We start from the raw sequence: 19218 nt of genomic DNA, 5'->3' as shown, positions 1-19218 counted from the left end.
GTTTCTATCTCTCTCTCCCTCTCTGAAATCAATAAAAATATTTTTTTTAAAAAAATTTAATGCCATTAAAGTGATGTTAAATCACATATGTGTGCCCTTGGCAATACCATCTAAAGTTTAAGTAAATGTTAACACAATTATTTATTTAATTAGCTAATGATCATAGTATTTATATGATCATCTCAACTCATCTCCTTTAGAACCTAAGACACCTCCAATAAAATACAGAAAATAATGATCAAAGAAGTTAAAACTAGCATTCTTATACATGTTCCTAATAAATTTGAATAAAGATGAGCCAAAACTGATTTGACTCAATGGATAGAGCGTCGGCTTGGGGACTGAAGGGTCCCAGGTTCGATTCCGGTCAAGGGCATGTACCTTGGTTTCGGGCACATTCCCAGTAGGGGGTGTGCAGGAGGCAGCTGATCGATGACTCTCTCTCATCAATATTTCTAACTCTCTATCTCTCTCCCTTCCTCTCTGTACAAAATCAATAAAATATATATATATTTTTTAAAAGATGAAAACTGCTTACAGATCAGAATTGTCAAAGACAGTTTCTATAATCAGAAAGCACCGTTAGATACAAGAATCATGTAAAAAAAACAAAAACACAAACTATTTATAGATGACAACTGGAATCCAAAACCTTCAAGAGAGCAATGTTTACTTTTTCTAATCATTTAGTAGAAAAAGTTATACTTCAGTGAATGATTAACAAGCGTTTAAATAAATGTAATTATAAATGCTCAGAAAATAACATTGGGATCATGTTTAAACAGCTTGATTTGATATGAACACTCTCATACATGGGAAATTAGGCCCAACTGGAAATCAGAAAATAACGTTAAATAATGGAAACGGTACTAAATATGATGTATCTATGAAGTGAGGGAACCTTTATATTATAGTATAAAATAAGCCCCTTAATTGTATATAAAAAGTCTTACTGAGGAAACTCAACCTTAGAAAATAGTTTTTGTTTCAAAAAAAGGTATAATCAAAACTATTAAACATTAACAATGATTTCGTTGCTGAAAAGTAGCAGGGATGCTGAGAATACATCAAAGCATTTCACTTACTAACTAGTAATGAGTGCACACTTAAGTAATCAAAGTGGTTCTTGGGTGATCTAGTGCTGCTTCCCGAAAGTGTGTCTGGGAGAGTCCATACGTTGCTTCTTCACAGTATCGTATCTCGACCAGAGATTATGTGACTGAGTCTTAAATAAAGGGCTGGGGTTTACTGCTATCAGTTCTTCTTTCATGTTAATCACATATGCATTGTACGTCTCCCCCTTTTACCTTTAAACATCCACGTATTGCTACAGAATAAACAAACATCCTTTAATATATAATGGAATCCAGAAAAACAACTTTTTTTAAATTCCTGTTTTTTTCTTTGAGATTTACGGAACTTGGTGAAACTGAAGAGTGAAAGCAAAGAGCAATTAAATTCACTGATAGAAACTATTTGTTTCAACCAATGCTCTTGACCTTTATATTTTTTATTTTTTAAATATATTTTTATTGATTTCAGAGAGGAAGGGAGAGGGAAAGAGAGAAACATCAATGATGAGAGAGAATCATTGATCGGCTACCTCCTGTATGCCCCCCACTGGGGAGTGAACCCACAACTCAGGCATGTGCCCTGACTGGGAAATCAAACTATGACTTCCTGGTTCATAGGTCAACGCTCAACCACTGAGCCCCGCCATCTGGGCTTGACCTCTTTAAAATACAAAAACAATACATTTTTACCACAACATTCAAACAATACATAACACGTAAAGTTAAAAAAGAATTCTCGCCGAAACCGGTTTGGCTCAGTGGATAGAGCGTCGTTCTGCGGACTGAAAGGTCCCAGGTTCGATTTGGTCAAGGGCATGTACATTGGTTGCGGGCACATTCCCGGTGGGGGTTGTGCAGGGGGCAGCTGGTCGATGTTTCTCTCATCATCGATGTTTCTAGCTCCCTATCCCTCTCCCTTTCTCTCTATAAAAAAATCAATAAAAATATATATTTTAAAAAAATGAAATCTAAAAAAAAAAAAAGAATTCTCCTCTATAATTCTTACTACCTCACTCCATATCCAGAAGTAACAACTGCTAGCAGCTTGTTCAATGTCCAAATATTTTTCTATGTATTTATAAACATATACATTTGGTCAAATTTTTAATAAAATTTGAATCATATTAAGTTTTTGTTATCATTTCTGATTAATTGAAACATAAAACTACACTGTTTTTATTCTATTTCTGTAATTGTCTCTCCTAAAAGAGGTCAGAGGTCATAAAACAGGCACTAATTTGTTCATCTCTATCTAAATGTCTACCATAGTGCCTTGTATTTGTTAAATAAGTGTTTGTAGACTTGAATTTAAGGAAATAATCAATGTAAATGAATGAAGAGTAAAGAAGGATAAAATAATAGCTGTGGGTTGAGGGAACTTCAAGAAAATGATTTATCTGAACTTGCTTTTGCTCCTGTATATAATTTCTGTAAGGGAAACAGTTAAACGGAGCAGAAGATAATGCTGATGAGTTCTCCATTTATTGAGTCCCGAGGTGCTGCTGCAGACAGATTCTCTCCTGAGCGTGTTCCTGGCACCCACACCCTGACACATGGCTTTCTCAGTCCGCTGGCCCTCGGTTTGGGGCCATGGCTGTTATACTAATACAGCCCTTGCATTTTCACAGCCTGTTCAATCACTATTGAATCTAAGATATAAAAGTATGTTTCAAATAAGGCACATAATTTAATTTTCATGATGATATGACAGTGAACTACAAGGCTGACGTACATAGTTCTAATGCTAGCTTTGCCACTAACTGGGACTTTGGGTAAGCCATTTATTTCTCAAGTTTCAGCTTCTTCATTTAAAATATTTTTAAAAATTTATTGATCCAAATGACCCCTAAGGTTCATCCTCTACCTCTAATTAGCAGGCATGAGCACAGAACATGGAGAAATACAGCCTGGGCTTGACAGCTCATGAAACTCCCCACCTAAAATGGGGATGATAATAGTACCTACCTCAAGAAATATAAGTGTGGATTAAATGAGATGTGGATGAAATGGAAAGCACTTAGAACAATGTCTGGCACATTTGGCACGAATAAATGTTCGTTCTTATTACCATTTTTATTATTAATTTTCTATGGTTTTGGATTTAATCACTATTCTGTTCTATTTGATCATGAAAGTCACTCATCTTTAAGGACCATATATTAATGGCTTGTTTTTAGGTGATGCAGTGTTCAACACTATGCAAGCCCGGCATCCCTGCTCTCTCAGTCTACATTGACAGCGGTGTAAAGATCACCATCCTCAGCTGAGACAGTCAAATGTAGGAGCGGTCCATAGGGATTCATTTAGCCTCTGAGGCCAGTGAGGACAGTATCCAATGCCAATACTGGGGCAGGGAAATACACATAAATGTTACCTGCTGTGCTGGGCACTTGGACTACTATGTGGTGTTCTGCACACCCCAAATTTTCTGGAAGTCTTCCAGAACCTTTCTAGATCAGGGGTCTTCAAACTACGGCCCGCGGGCCACATGCGGCCCACAGAGGAGTCTGATCAGCCTGCCAGGTTTTTTGGGCAGTGAGCGCAGCCGAGGTGTTACAGTAGGAATTAGTAGTTCATATAGTCCGGCCCTCCAGCTCTCTGAGGGACCGTGATCTGGCCCCCACTTTAAAAATTTGAGGAACCCTGTTCTAGATGATCCAGAATTCCAGACACGTATAGACATTTTCTTCTCAGCATGCAAGACTATTTAGACCTTTTAATAACCAATTTCGGTGAAAAGAAAGCATAATTCCAAAACAGTATGTTGTGGTTCATATCCAGTGCTCTTTCCCCAACAGCTTCAAAATTTAGAACTGGCACATACGGAAAGCAGGATGGTTTAGTAAGGTGATCAGGGAGACCAGGGTTCAAATCCTAGCTCCACCACTATCGAGCCTCTGGGAACTTCAGTTTCTTCTCTAAAATTAGGAAAAGAAAACCTGCCTCGCACAGGCTATCAGGTGACCAACATACTAGCTGGTTCATAGTGGGCATTCATTCAACAAGTATTTTATGCCAGGCTCTATCCTGGGCATCTGTATGCACAACTGTGGACAAATACATATGATCCCTACACTCAAAAAGCTCCAGGGGCCGGGACCGGTTTGGCTCAGTGGATAGAGCGTCGGCCTGTGGACTGAAAGGTCCCGGGTTCGATTCCGGTCAAGGGCATGTACCTTGGTTGCGGGCACATCCCCAGTGGGGGGTGTGCAAGAGGCAGCTGGTCAATGTTTCTCTCTCATCGACGTTTCTAACTCTCTGTCCCTCTCAATTCCTCTCTGTATAAAATCAATAAAATATATTAAAAAAAAAAAAAAAAAAAAGCTCCTGGGCCAGGCATGGACCTGTGTGGCGCTGGCCTGAGACTTACACAATCTGGAAGCCCTGTGTAAAAAATATATGAAAAATGGCAAACACAAAAGTTGGTACAAAAGTGAATATTTAGAATAAGAGAAATCTTACATCAGGTTGCTGTAGTCTCAGAGATTTTGATTCCTTTTTTTCTGAGGTCTCTTTAGGGAATTTATCAGAAATCTTTACCTAGCTGAAACCAGTTTGGCTCAGTGGTAGAGTGTCAGTCTGCGGACTGAAAGGTCCCAGGTTCGATTCCGGTCAAGGGCACGTACATTGGTTGCGGGCACATCCCTGGTAGGGGGTGTGCAAGAGGCAGCTGGTCGATGTTTCTGTTTCATCAACGTTTCTAGCTCTCTATCCCTCTCTCCCCCTCTCTGTAAAAGAATCAAAAAAATATATTAAAAAAAAGAAATCCTTACCTAGCAGTGCTTTCAATCACAGCCTTACTCAGAACTCACGTAGAGCATTTTACAAGGACCCGTGCAAATCCAGGGCCTGACACTTCACTTCCTGAGGCTCATGGTGAATCTGCCTTTCTTGCATGCACCAAGATGGGATCTTATTTTTGTTACTTTTAAAAATTTATCTTTATTGTTGAAAGTATTACAGATGTCCACTTTGTGTGTGTGTCCCCCCCCCACCCACTGACCTCCTCCTCCTTGAACCTGCCTGACCAAGCCTTTGCCACACTGTTGTCTGTGTCTATGGGCTTTGCATATCCTATATAATAAAAGGCTAATATGAAAATTGTCCCTATGGGCGGAAGTTCCACTGACTGAGAGTTAGACATGCACTGACCACCAGGGGGCGGTGCAGAACATGGCGGGCATCAGCGACGCAGTGGGCAACAGTGGAGGTGCTGCCAGCTCCAATGGGCCCTGATATCCGTGGCAGGATGGTGGAGCAGGTGAACCAGTGCTGCCAAGCCAAGGTGGATGTGAAGGGAGACCCCAGCTGGCGGCAGCAGTAAGCAGCCAGAGAAACAGAGGCCCCGTCTGGCAGCCAGCAGGCACTAAGGATCCTACCCATGCACAAACTTCATGCACTGGGCCTCTAGTCCTATTTAATAAAAAGCTAATATGCAAATCATCCAAATGGCAAACTAATTAGTTGCTATGATGTGCACTGACCAACAGGGGGACGATACTCAATGCAGGAGCTGCCCCCTGGTGGTCAGTATGTGCCCACAGGGGAAGTGCCACTCAACTAGAAGCTGTGCTCATGGCTGGTGAGCACAGGGGCAGTGGCAGGAGCAGTAAGGAGCGAGGCATCCCGGACTGTGAGAGGGTACAGGTCGGGCTGAGGGATCCCCCAGTGCACGAAATTCCGTGCACTGGGCCTCTCGTATGCATATAAGTTCCCCTAGTTAATCTCTCTCCCCCCACCTTTCCTCTGATATTCATCAGTCTGTTCGTGATTCTACGTTTCTGAATCTATTTTGTTCATTAGATTCCACATTTATTTTTGTTATTTTTAAAATATATTTTTATTAATTTCAGAGAGGATGGGAGAGGGAGAGAAAGATAAAAACATCAATGATGACGGAGAATGATTGATCGGCTGCCTCCTGCACACCTCCTACTGGGGATTGAGCCTGCAACCCAGGCATATGCCCTTGGCCGGAATCAAACCTGGGACCCTTCACTCTGCAGGACAATGCTCTATCCACTGAGCCAAACCATTTTAGGGCTATTTGTGTTATTGTAAGAATTTATGATTTCCAGAGTGGCTTTTATATTGACTATTTTTTAAAAATATTTTTTATTGATTTCAGAGAGAGGAAGGGAGAGAGAAATAGAAATATTGATTAGCTGCTTTTTGCAAGCCCCCACTGGGGATCGAGCCCACAACCCAGGCACATGCCCTGACCAGAAATCAAACTGTGACTTCCTGGTTCTTGGAATGTTACTTAACCAACTGAACCAACCACACTAGGCAGGCTATATTGACTATCTTTAACTCTTCATTCCTAAATCCTGAGGAAAAGCTGCAGGTTCCCAACCCATGCTATTTTAACTTTAATTATACTCTGAGATATGGTCCTTTTGCATGAAAAAGTTACTAACAGGATCACCATGGTTAGTGCAGTAAGCACAGGAAGCTGAAATTGGCATACAAATGTCATCTCTGGGCTAGGAGCCTGGCCTCCAGTAGAGCTCCAATTTACTACTATTGATTTCTTCTAAACTCCCTTCTCATATCTGGGGAAACCACAGATGCTTCGTTTAATTAATTCGGAACTTTATTCTAGAGCTTTTTGTGTTGTCAGGTTTAGACTCTGGCTCAGGCATTGATTTAATTTAGTAATATTATCATGGAAATTAGAGTTCTATAACAATAAGAAGACTTTTTTCTTTTTTCTTTTTTTTAGAATGTGAAATTTTTTTTTTAAAATATATATTTTATTGATTTTTCACAGAGAGGAAGAGAGAGGGATAGAGAGTTAGAAACATCGATGAGAGAGAATCATCGATCAGCTGCCTCTTGCACACCCCCTACTGGGGATGTGCCCGCAACCAAGATATATGCCCTTGACCGGAATCGAACCCGGGACCTTTCAGTCCGCAGGCCGACGCTCTATCCACTGAGCCAAACCGGTCCCAGCCAAGAAGACTTTTTTATTTTTTTATTTTTATTTTTATTTTTATTTTTTTTTAAAGGTTGAAATAAATATTTTTTAAGTATATTTTATTGATTTTTTTACAGAGAGGAAGAGAGAGGGATAGAGAGTTAGAAACATCGATGAGAGAGAATCATCGATCAGCTGCCTCTTGCACACCCCCTACTGGGGATGTGCCCGCAACCAAGGTACATGCCCTTGACCGGAATCGAACCTGGGACCTTTCAGTCCGCAGACCGACGCTCTATCCACTGAGCCAAACCGGTTTTGGCCAAGAAGACTTTTTTAAAATCTTATACTCCTCAGGAAAACATAGCAGTACTGAGTGTCTATTATATTATTACATATTATGCCGGGACTGGTTTGGCTCAGTGGATAGAGCATCGGCCTGCGGACTGAAAGGTCCGGGTTCGATTCCGGTCGAGGGCATGTACCTTGGTTGCGGGCACATCCCAGTAAGGGGTATGCAAGAGGCAGCTGATCGATGATTCTCTCTCATCAATGTTTCTAACTCTCTATCCCTCTCTCCCTCTCTGTGAAAAATCAATAAAAATATATTTTTAAAAATATATATATATATATTATTACATATTATGAAGATCTTCAGTCTTAGGTCACAGAGTTAAGAGCTCCTGGTTTTGGTCCCATAAACTCTCTTTGAAATGGCCTACAGGTCCATTTTTTAAAGGAATAAATATATTAGAGCTTAGTTTTTACATGATTCCTATGGGGATATCCTAAAACTATACAAACTGAGAACCATCAATGATTTTTTAAAATACTCTGCATATATTACAAAGAAAATGGGAGGAAAACGAATTAAAATGAATTTTATTAAAATGAATTTTAATATGATTATTTCTGAGTTATTTCAACTATAGAAAGCATGAATTTGAACAATAAAAATAGGATGGGTAAATAATTTCCCTATGAAAGGTGGTAACATTTTTTAATATTTAAATATTCTCTTCTAAGAATAATGAGGGTTAGATATTTCTAAGAGAGTTTCAAGATTGTCAAAAACATTAAAGAAATTATAGTGATATATTTAAGGAGATAATAGTCATCATTTTTTAGCAATGAACTACTGTAAAGTTCACATACCTTAAACACATAATAAATATTTATAGAATGCAGAATGAGTGATTGAAGGTTAAAAAAAAAATCTGGAACAGCAATTGTAATCAGTAGAATACAAGTATAAAGAAGTGCTGAGTAGATGAAAAAATGAATCAACCTGAAATTAATCTCAGCCCAAATGGGACAATGAATCAACTTCAAAAATAAAAATAAGGACAAACAGATTAGTCATGCAACTCAAGGAGTAAAGGAGAGTTATTACAACATTATTTCTGACAGGAAAAGGGAAGGGAGGGAGAGAGGGAGGAAGGAAGGAAGGAAGAAGGAATCATTTCTATTAACACTTCATCCCACACAGACTCCCACTGTTGCTTTCCACAGGAAGTTAATTTTCAGCTTGCTCTTTCAAAATACTCCAAATGTACATTTGTGTAGTTTGCACAGGATCTTCACGTATATTACCTCATTCCACCTTCACCACAATTCTCTGGAGTGTTTATTTTTAGCTCAGAGTAATGGAGAAGGGAACTGAGGCTGCTGAATGGGAAATGCATTATCCAAGATCATAAAGCTCATTAGTCGCCGTGCCAGGACTGGAGGCTGGTGTCCTGCTCTCAGACCCAGGCCCTGTCGCCTGGAGTGCCATGGAGGTGAGATGCACCTTTATACCATTCTTCATGGCCATTTACCCCTAAAAAGGAGCAATCAATATTTCGAAGCAGGTGGTCAAAGAACACTCACACCAAAGGACAAATTGGCCGGAAAACAATTTGGAGATAGGTGAAACAACTTTAAAAATTGTTAGGTGGTCATTCTGGGATTAACAAAAAGAAATAACTCAAACAAATTAAAATCTATATGCCCACCATTAGTTATTACAAAATTATTTATGATAGAAAAGGGAAGAGAGAGGAAGAAGGGAGGGAGGGAAAGAAAGAGGAAGGGAGGAAGGAAAGTATTAAGGGAGGGAGGGAAGGAGGATAAGCTAATTTCTATCAAATGAGAGAGATGACTAAGCAAATTGTATTTTATAAAATAGGTGAATTATTATACTGTTAAGATAGTTATGAAGACTGAAAACAACATGCAATATGTTCAGTCATTTTGGTTGAGAAATATACTGGAAAAAGCTGGCAGGGAACACAGGAATAGGAAAACCGTTTGCTGTGATTGTGGAGTTTACAGTAAATCTTCTTTAAGTTTTTACTTAATGCTTTGTTAAGTAGCTTTAACAATACACAAGTCCACGTGAAGATATTTCAGCCGACATGTGACTAAAATTAGGCACCGATTTGGAAATTTAACTTTGGACAATTGATTGGAGGTAACTTAGCTACAGACACGTGGAATGTGCTAGGTGTGCTCATCTGTCTGCCACCCACGCCCGCCACCGCACTCCCTTCCACCCGTGGCCCGCCACGTCTCCCGACCTCTAGCCCCTTCATCTTGGGCTTCTGGAGTTGTGTCTTATTTGCTTCCTATCACCTACAGAACTGATCTGAGTCTGCATCTCCAGGGGCATCGAAGAGAACTGCCACGCTAGGCCAGAACTGCCTCTCAATGATATGAGGCCCTGATAGTTGACCCCACACACACACACAAAAAAAAGCTGTTGACTTCCCCTTTAAGCTACTGACTTTAAAGAACAAAGGTTGAAGCTCCCTTAAATCAATCATTCCAAAGGTAGATGGCCTTGTACAGATAGAGGGGACCTTGGAAAACCGCAGGAAGACAGTTGTGCAAGGCTGCACTCCACTCCTGGCTCCGTTTTAGTGTTCCCGGGAGCCCTCCCTCCTTCATGAGCATCCGGCCAGCGGACGCACGTATATCTCTCTGTTTCATCAACATTTATGTCAGACTCACTATCCCTGAGCCATACTTTTTACCCTGTTTCTTGGCAAACAGGATCAGGTTATAGCTATAAGCACTGTCCCAAGAACCTCCCCACATTCTCCACACAAGAATGGAGAGGCTGCCTTCAGCCCGGAGCAAAGATAACCCTAGATACCGCGATAGCCTATGCAAACAGCAGGAAGGTGAAAGAGACACGTGGAACGCGAAGGTCACCTTGGGGCATGACGAAACATATCTATAGATCCCAGAAAACTTGTTTGGAAAGATGTTGCAAAGGTACAAGTCCGTTGTCTTCTAAGCTGTTCTATTTCTTGTTAAAATGCTGATGCCACCAAGATTTGATCACAGGTTATCTTTCATACCATCACTAAACTATGCAATGAAACACCTATTTTAAAGACACGCCTCCCTCCCTTTCTTTCTCCTATTAGGACTGGCTCATTGCTGACTCCATCTCAGTGTCTGATGGTGTCATATTCGCATGGCAGCGAGTTTCTGGCTCGGGATCATACATGGATGGGTGCTGAGCTTTATAGTTTACACGTCGGAGGTGCAGGACGGCCCTGGTCAAGTATCAAGGCATGAAGCGACTGATTAGAAAAGCAACCAGCCAAAACCGGTTTGGCTCAGTGGATAGAGCGTCGGCCTGCGGACTGAAAGGTCCCAGGTTCGATTCCAGTCAAGGGCATGTACATTGGTTGCGGGCACATCCCCAGTAGGGGGTGTACAGGAGGCAGCTGGTCAATGTTTCTCTCTTATCAATGTTTCTAGCTCTCTATCCCTCTCTCTTCCTCTCTGTAAAAAATCAATAAAATATATTTTAAAAAGAAAAAAAGAAAAGCAACCAAAGAATTCTAGCAATGCATGACTGCTTTTGTTTCAAATCAGAAAAATACAAAGTTCTCATGCCGTTACTTTGTGATTCCAGGCTTTTCAGCCCTGACAGAGCAGCTGAGACCACTGAAGGTGGTGTCTGTCCCCCTGTCCCCTTGTGATTCCTTCCAGAAGCCGAAACCTCAGGCTGGAGGCCCGGGAGGAGGCTGAAGCTTGTACACTTCTCTGTCGGGAGAGCATTCTTACAGATCCTTGGGGACATTTGGGTGCTAAATGGTTGCAGTGAAAACTAAGTAAGGTCAGACAGACAGAGGTAACACCTCGAGATATCTACTTAAGAACATCTTCCCAGGAATGATTTCAATGAACTCTTCTTCCATCCAGCAGCAAGCACTGTTGAAATCCTCGCCCTTCAGTGCCTACCTGTCCCTACCCTAACAGGATTTATGAAACACAATTGCTGTCTGCAGGGTCTATTAGGTTTTGAGCATTGTCCTTGACTTACAGAGGCCCTTTCAGATAATTCAACCCAATACACAATGTCTCTAATGAGAAAAAGAAAGGCCAAGGAACAAAGAAAAGCAGACTTTGTGAGTTCAAGGGGAGGGTGGGCACACTTGTTTTAGAAACAGCCAAATAGAGAAGAAATCAGGAAACCTGGGAAGAGGCAAGCAATTCAAATGCTGAGGAAAAAGAGACATGGTCACAGATAAAGGAAGATTTTACGACTGGCCAGGGGTCCTTAATTGGAGTCCTTAATGTTTGCTCCTCCTCCTGTTAGAGCTCACGGCTCTTTAATGAACCTGCCTTTTTGCTTTAAATATTTTTTTTCATGGAAGGCCTTATTTTATGCTATTTTATGTTTCTCTTTCACACATTTCAGTCTTATTTTTTCAGGAAGATTATTGGCTCCTGAGGGCAAGTTCCTGTTCCATTTACTTCAGCCTCTCAGGGCAGGCAAGACAGGCATTGAGTGACACCGTCCCTATTAAATAGACTGGAAACCAATCATGAGGCTCTGTCATAAGAGCTCAACTGGAAATGTAAACTCCAGGAGACTAATAATAACATCCATCCTTTTTTTTTTTTTTTTTTTTTTTTTTTTAAGAGGGAGAGAGAGAGAAACATCAATTTGCAGTTTCACTTAGGTATTCATTAGTTGATTCTTTTTTTAAAAAAATATATTTTTATTGATTTTTTTACAGAGAGGAAGGGAGAGGGATAGAGAGCTAGAAACATCAATGAGAGAGAAACATCGACCAGCTGCCTCCCGCACACCCCCTACTGGGGATGTGCCCGCAACCAATGCACATGCCCTGACCAGAACCTAACCCGGGACCTTTCAGTCCGCAGATGGACGCTCTACCGCTGAGCCAAACTGGTTTCGGCCATTAGTTGATTCTTGTATGTGCCCTTACCGAGGATCAAACCCACAACCTTGCCATATTGGACGATGCTCTAACCAACTGAGCTACCCAGCCCAGGCAATAACATTCATCTTTAGGCAGTAGCTCCTAAGTGCTACATATTTAATGCTGTGCCACAGTCTTAATTCATGCATTAGCTCTACATCTAACAACTTTACCAAGAGTATTATTATTATTATTATTTCTAACTCCATTTTACAGATGAAGATAGTAAAGGATTTCTGCCAGGTTAAGTGACTTATCTAAGGCCACACATTAAACACCTGAACTTCAAGCCCCAGTGTGCTGACCTCGAGACCTACACACACACTGTCCCCTGGTTTTCTGCTTTATGCAGCGCCTGCCACACTTTTATAATGACAGTAACAAGAGCTAAGGCGTCTGTAAAAGTTGCTCTGGGCCGGGCACTGTTCTGAGGCCCTGCACGCGCATTAATTCATTTAAGTCTCACCGCAAGCCTAGGAGGTGGCTCTATTATTATTCATTTACAGAATCTAGATCCCACATGATCCTGGACTTCTAAGTCAGGCCCAGAAGGAGATTCTGTGGGACAATGAAAGCTCCCTACTCTGCGTCTTTTTATCTAGAGGAAGAAATCCTCTAATCCACGTGGTATCTTACCTGCACCAGCCCCAGGAGGGCGCAGGAAGGGGGTCAGAGAGAAGAGACATAAGATGGAGTTTGGACCAAGGCTCTCTGCCTGCATCTCAGCCATCCTATTGGGTTGCAAGCCAGGGGAAGTGGGCAGAGCACCAACTTTGAGGCCATCGGGGTTTCCTGGCAGCTCTCCTCTGCACCACCCTACACTTCATCCATTTAACCACGAAAGACCTTCTACCAACCACGTCAAACCCTTGTAAGAACAATAAAAGTTAACCACATTTTCTTCTTCTTAGGCTCACTCCAAAGTCTGGCACAACTACAACCTAAATTTCCGCCCACACCAGAAGGGGTGGCTATCGATCACACTGGGATCCCATTGGATCGAACCCAACAGACCAGAAAGCACGATGGATGTACTCAGGTGCCAGCAGTCCATGGTGTCCGTGCTCGGGTGGTTTGCCAGCCCTATCCACGGGGACGGGGACTACCCGGAGCTGATGAAGAAGCAGCTGCTCTCCGTCCTGCCCCTTTTCTCAGAAGCAGAGAAGGAGGAGGTAAGGGGCACCGCTGACTTCTTTGCCTTTTCCTTTGGGCCCAACAATTTCAAGCCCCAGAACACCATGGCTAAAATGGGGCAAAATGTGTCCCTCAATTTGAGAGAAGTGCTGAACTGGATTAAGCTGGAATACGGCCACCCCCGGATCCTGATTACTGAGAATGGCTGGTTCACGGACAGTCATGTGAAAACAGAAGATACCACAGCCATCTACATGATGAAGAATTTCCTCAACCAGGTTCTTCAAGGTCGGTTGCACATTAGCTCAATTAAAAAAAAATGTTTTAAAATATGTATGCTATCGATTTAAAGTTGCCTTTGACTATATGATTATTGTTATCGCAGCTTTTTTATTCTCCAGTGTTGACAGAATTATTTTACAGTATATATATATATATATATATATATATATATATGTATGTATATATATATAAAGTGTGTATATATAATGTATATATATATATAATGTGTATATATATATATATATAAAATTTCAGAGAGGAGGGGAAAGGGAAAGAAAGATAAAAACATCAATGATGAGAATCATTGATCGGCTGCCTCCTTCACACCCCCTACTGGGGATTGAGCCTGCAACCCGGGCATGGGCCCTGACAGGGAATCAAACCATGACCTCCTGGTTCATAGGTTGATGCTCAACCACTGAGACATGCTGACTGGGAGACAAAATTTTTTAATGTTATCTCATGTTCTTTTTTAGTGAAAGTTTGAGAACAAAATAATTTTAGACTGTAGATACATCATTAACTGGCAACAAGATGCTGTTTCATTTTATCAAACAGGACATAATGCTGAGAAGGACGTCCAAAGTCTTTGTAACTGTAGAGCTTTAGTCTAAGGTGCTGACGGCTTTCTTGGGATTGTGCTTTCACTCTATTGCATGTCTAAATGGTGAAAAATCTGAAGACAAAGAGTGAGCCACGAATGTCAAAGCTGAGTCCTTTCTATTGATCCTGAGTATTTCTCTGACCCTCTCTTACCCGCTCATTCCTTTCCATTACTCCAGTGGTGACATCTACAGGTGGCTGACTGAAATAATGGAGAACACAATCATGATGGCTCTGTCAGAGCTGGGCTCCATTTCATGCAAATACAAAGGAATTCTCTGTAGATCCTTCTAAAACTCTGTCGCTCTGTTTAAAAGCCACACATCTGGAGAAAAAAACACAGATTCTGCCAAAGAGAGTGCTTGGGGAGGGTCCTCAGGAAGAGAAAGAGCCTGACGCCCCACCTGCAGGGAGGAGCAGGTGGAACAGAGTGTGCCCAGCCACGAGCAGTGCACAGGGGCCTCTGGAGCAGAGGGCCTGTGCCAAACGCCATGCCCATGCCCGTGGGCAGAAAGGTGTCATTTCCCAGGCGTTACTATCCCACCTCTCTTCAGTGCCCTACAATACCAACGGGGGTAGAACCAGGGCCTGATAAAATGTATTTATTTCAAACATCAGTGATCTCAAAGAAATCTCTTGGTCAGGATTTTCTGCCTTTTAGGAAAAAGGTGTCAGTAAGAAAACCCAAAAAAGGCACCCTAGCCAGTTTGGCTCAGTGGATAGAGCATCGGCCCACAGTAAAAGGTCCCGGGTTCAATTCCGGTCAAGGGCATGTACTTCGGTTGCAGGCTCGATCCTTGGCCCTGAGTGACAACCAATCGATGTGAGACACATTGATGTTTCTTCCTCTCTCTGTCTCTCCCCCTCCCTTCCACTCTCTCTAAAAATCAATGGAAAAATATGCTCAGGGGAGGATTAACAACAACAAAAATCAAAAGTGCAGAAGTGAGGCATTTCTATGAGAGAAATGGAAGATTTTAGTTAAAAAAAAAAAAAAAAAAAAAAAAAAAAAAGGTTCCTGATTGATTTTGAGTCTTTGTTGCTTTTACTGCTGCTGTTGATTGTCATATCTCAGGTTTACCCAATTCCTAAAAGTCACTGAATCAGCACTGTAAAGTTAGAAAGACCCTGAGCGATCATCTTTTCCAATCTTCTCTGTTTACAAATGAGGAAACTAAAGTCAAGAAACTTGCCCAACAGTAACCTCCCTTCCCCTGCCCCTCGGCCCAGTGCGTGCTTGTGCTCTTACATCACTGCACGGCTCTCCCCTCCTTATGTTTACGTCCACTATGTGCATTCTCAAAGCTAGTTGTCCAGTCCCTGAAGGACAGTTTCATAGAAGATAGTTTGTCCACAAGCAGGAACCAACCCAAGCTTGAAATGAGAAACTCTTGGTCACAAGCAGACATTTGTCCCAACGTGTCCTGGGAATTTTACCATGCCCTCTGACACAGATCTGCACATGGAGTCTCTGGAAAATGTTCGGTTTGATGCCTTTTTTTTTTTTTAATATATTTTATTGATTTTTTTACAGAGAGGAAGAGAGAGGGATAGAGAGTTAGAAACATCGAGAGGGAGAATCATCAATCAGCTGCCTCCTGCACACCCCCCACTGGGGATGTGCCCGCAACCAAGGTACATGCCCTTGACTGGAATCGAACCTGGGACCTTTCAGTCTGCAGGCCAATGCTCTATCCACTGAGCCAAATCGGTTTCGGCCAGTTAGATGCTTTGACTGTGTGGTTCACTTCTGGGGGAGGACCATCCTGGATGGGAAAAAATAAGTGCTGCTTTTCAAGGATAAACATGAATTTCCTATTTGATCTAATGGGCCTACAAATTGGGCAAAAGGTTGGTTTCACAACACACTGTCCCCCTGGCCTGGTGTTAGTGAAGCCATAAACATGAACGAGTGTGTTTAGGCCTCCAAACATCTCTGACACTCTCTCTCTCTCACTCTCTCTCTCTCTCTGCAGCAATAAGGTTTGATGAAATACGAGTGTTTGGTTACACTGCCTGGTCTCTCCTGGATGGCTTTGAGTGGCAGGATGGCTACACCACTCGTCGAGGATTATTCTATGTGGATTTTAACAGCAAACAAAAGGAAAGGAAGCCCAAGTCCTCAGCACATTACTATAAACAGATCATACGAGAAAATGGCTTCGCCCCAAAAGAGTCCATATCCCATGTGCGGGGTGAGTTTCCCTGCGACTTCTCCTGGGGTGTCACTGAGTCTGTCTTCAAGGTAAGTGGCTACTTAACTGTCAGGGGGGACAATAGCATCCACTATTTTATTTCAGTTACCCAATGGCAGCTAAGAGATAGCTGTCAGACCATACCAAATGCCACGATTACTGGGAGGCTCTGAAGGGAACTTGGGGGAAGAGGAAGGACAAGAATGAAGGCCTCCTGAGAGTCGTGGGAGTGCCGGTGAAGAACTTGGTGAAGGAGTCAGAGAGGCTGCCCTCAAGAGGCATCCAGTCTAGAAATAACTGAGTTATTTTTGTGAGAGGCACTTGGGAGCAGTGTTAAAGTTATAAGGGGGAAAATGTATAGGTTTTTGTTTTGCCAAAAGCAAATTATTAAGTGGCCCTTTATTTAAGTCATTCCTGCTGTTTGATAGATTTAGGTAATTTGCCTTATGAGGTCTTTATTTTATTTTTTTTTCATATAGCACTCATCACTCCCTAGCGTATTATGGACTTTACAACATTTCCTCCTTGTCCAGGTTATATTTATTGAAATATAAGTGATATAACAACATTGTATAAGTGTAAGATATACAGCTTTTGTTGATTTGATACATTTATATATCACAATATGATTCCCATCAAGGCATTAGCACAATCACAACAATTCCCAATTCTTTTCATGGTAAGAGCGCTTAAGATATACTCTCTGCCAGGACGTGTGGCTCAATGGCTCAGCATTGACCCAGGAACCAAGAGGTCACCGGTTCAATTCCTGCTCAGGGCACATGCCTGGGTTGTGGGCTCAATTCCCAGTATGGGGGGTGCAGGAGGCAGCTGATCAATGATGTTTCTATTTATCTATCTCTCTTCCTTCCTCTCTCTCTAAAAATCAATAAAAACTTTTTTTTTTAATCATACTCTCTTAGCAGCTTTCAAGTATATAACACAGTATTATGAACAATAGTCACCATGCTGTACTTGCTAATCTTATAACTGGAAGTGTGTACTCTTTGACAAATATCTTCCCACTTCCCCGCTCCCCCACCTCCCAGGCCTTGGTACGGTAATCACATCACACATTCTCTTTATTCATCACCCGTCTTCCCCACTAGAATGCAAACTTTCTCCGCATGAGGGAGGAGATGTTAGAGGCGTTGCTGCCTGCTGTATGTATGCCTTACTAGAGAAGCTCAGGCTCAATACATAGTGAATGAATAAGGTCAACTTTTATTGCTGTAAATCCTCACCCAAGGATATATTTTTTTCATTATCTTTCAGAGAGAATGGAAGAGAGAGAAACATCGATGTGAGAGGAACACATAGATTGGTTGCCTCCTGCACGAGCCCTGACTAGGGCCCTGGCTGGGGAGGAGCTTGCAATCCAGGTGAATGCCTTTGACTGAAATCAAACCCAGGATCCTTTGGTCCACAGGCCAACGCTCTATCCACTGAGCCAAACCGCAGGGCAAGGTCAACTTTTAGAGCCAGGTGAGACCTTAGGGACCCCCTGTTCCAAAACTTTCATTTTATGAATGAGGAAAGTGAGATATATCAATTAATAATTGATACCTAAGTGACTTGCCCAAGGTAACACCAATAGTGGCAGAACTGTAACAGGCCACCCTCAAGCCCCCAGAGGCAGAGTGATTTTTCCAAAATAATAACTATTTTTAAGCCCTTATTATTTACCTAGATGCATGCAAGTTATCTTTAGCTAATGGTAGTTTAAACCCCTCATTTTATAAGCAAGGAAACAGAAGGTTAGGGAAGTTACGTAATTTGTCCAGGTTCCCCAGATCTGTCTCCTGACCACTATAAGACCTCACAGTACCACACAATTGCCTGTATTCCAGAAGCATATGGAAAGTCAAGATGTACAAAGATGGGACCAGACAAAAGGGCTCAAACCATATAGGCAGTGTTCACAGGTTATGAATCTCAAACCCTGTCAATATTTAAACCAGACTTTAGTAAAAACTCGGAAGTAAAAAAAAACAAAAAACAAAAAACAAAAAAACTCGGAAGTGATAAAAGGAGAAAGATACATAGAACCACACAGACCCAGTGACTCACCTTCAGCGTGGGTACCCTTCAGAGCCACCTGCTTACCCAGTTCCTGTCTTCTCCTCCACACAGCAGTCAGACAGCCATCTCTCCCTGCCACTTGAAGTGGGTTTATAGTTTTCAAATTTTCAGGCCTAGTAAAGAGAGATCCAAAAGAGACAGGAGTTCCTGCCTGTGCGTGACCCAACCTGCAATTCCCTCCTCCCCTTTCTGAAGACCTCCATCTGTTTCACACTGATTGGTGATGTGAACGGCTGCCCCATCCTAAAGACCCTATTCCTAGTCTCAAGAGCTGATCACTTGGGTCAGAAGGAAGTAATTCTGCAATTAACTAGGTCTGGGTTTCATGCTCACACCTGCCGCCCAGCAAGAAGTCAGCTCCCTTCGACTCTGAACTAAGAGTGAAGTTGAGTTGTTTGCAAAGAAAAATTAGGATGCTTTCTGACATTTCAGCCAGAGGATGTATGAATAGATGCTGTGTTGGCAAAAACTAGATGTTCTCTATAGGAAGACTGACAAAATGAAAGTATCATTTTTAAGAATATTTTTGTGCCACATGTGCTAATACTAGAGGGTATTGTGCTAAATGAAGTCAGAGAAAGACAAATACTGTATGGTTTCATTTATATGTAGAATCTAAAAGCGCATACAAAAACCGAACAGACTCATAGAGAGTACAAAGGGATGGGCAAAAAGGTGAAGGGGATTGAAAGAGA

The 19218-nt window shown here is 41.8% G+C and overlaps 1 protein-coding gene across 2 annotated transcripts in view; it reads left to right on the top strand.

Moving 5' to 3' along the window:
• Positions 1–19218, top strand: part of KLB (klotho beta) — a 39590-nt gene that overhangs the window by 9162 nt on the left and 11210 nt on the right. The window contains exons 2-3 of one of the 2 annotated variants that reach the window (XM_084900613.1): positions 13139–13649; positions 16223–16491. In XM_084900613.1, coding sequence (XP_084756739.1) covers positions 13139–13649; positions 16223–16491 — 780 coding nt within the window. The remainder of the gene's footprint in view (positions 1–13138; positions 13650–16222; positions 16492–19218) is intronic. The other variant, XM_084900614.1, reaches the window with a different exon arrangement.

This window comes from Pipistrellus hanaki (assembly GCF_964339955.1).
Source record: "Pipistrellus hanaki genome assembly, chromosome: 1".
NCBI classification, from domain to species: Eukaryota; Metazoa; Chordata; class Mammalia; order Chiroptera; family Vespertilionidae; genus Pipistrellus; species Pipistrellus hanaki.
This window is presented reverse-complemented; position numbering and strand designations above follow the sequence as displayed.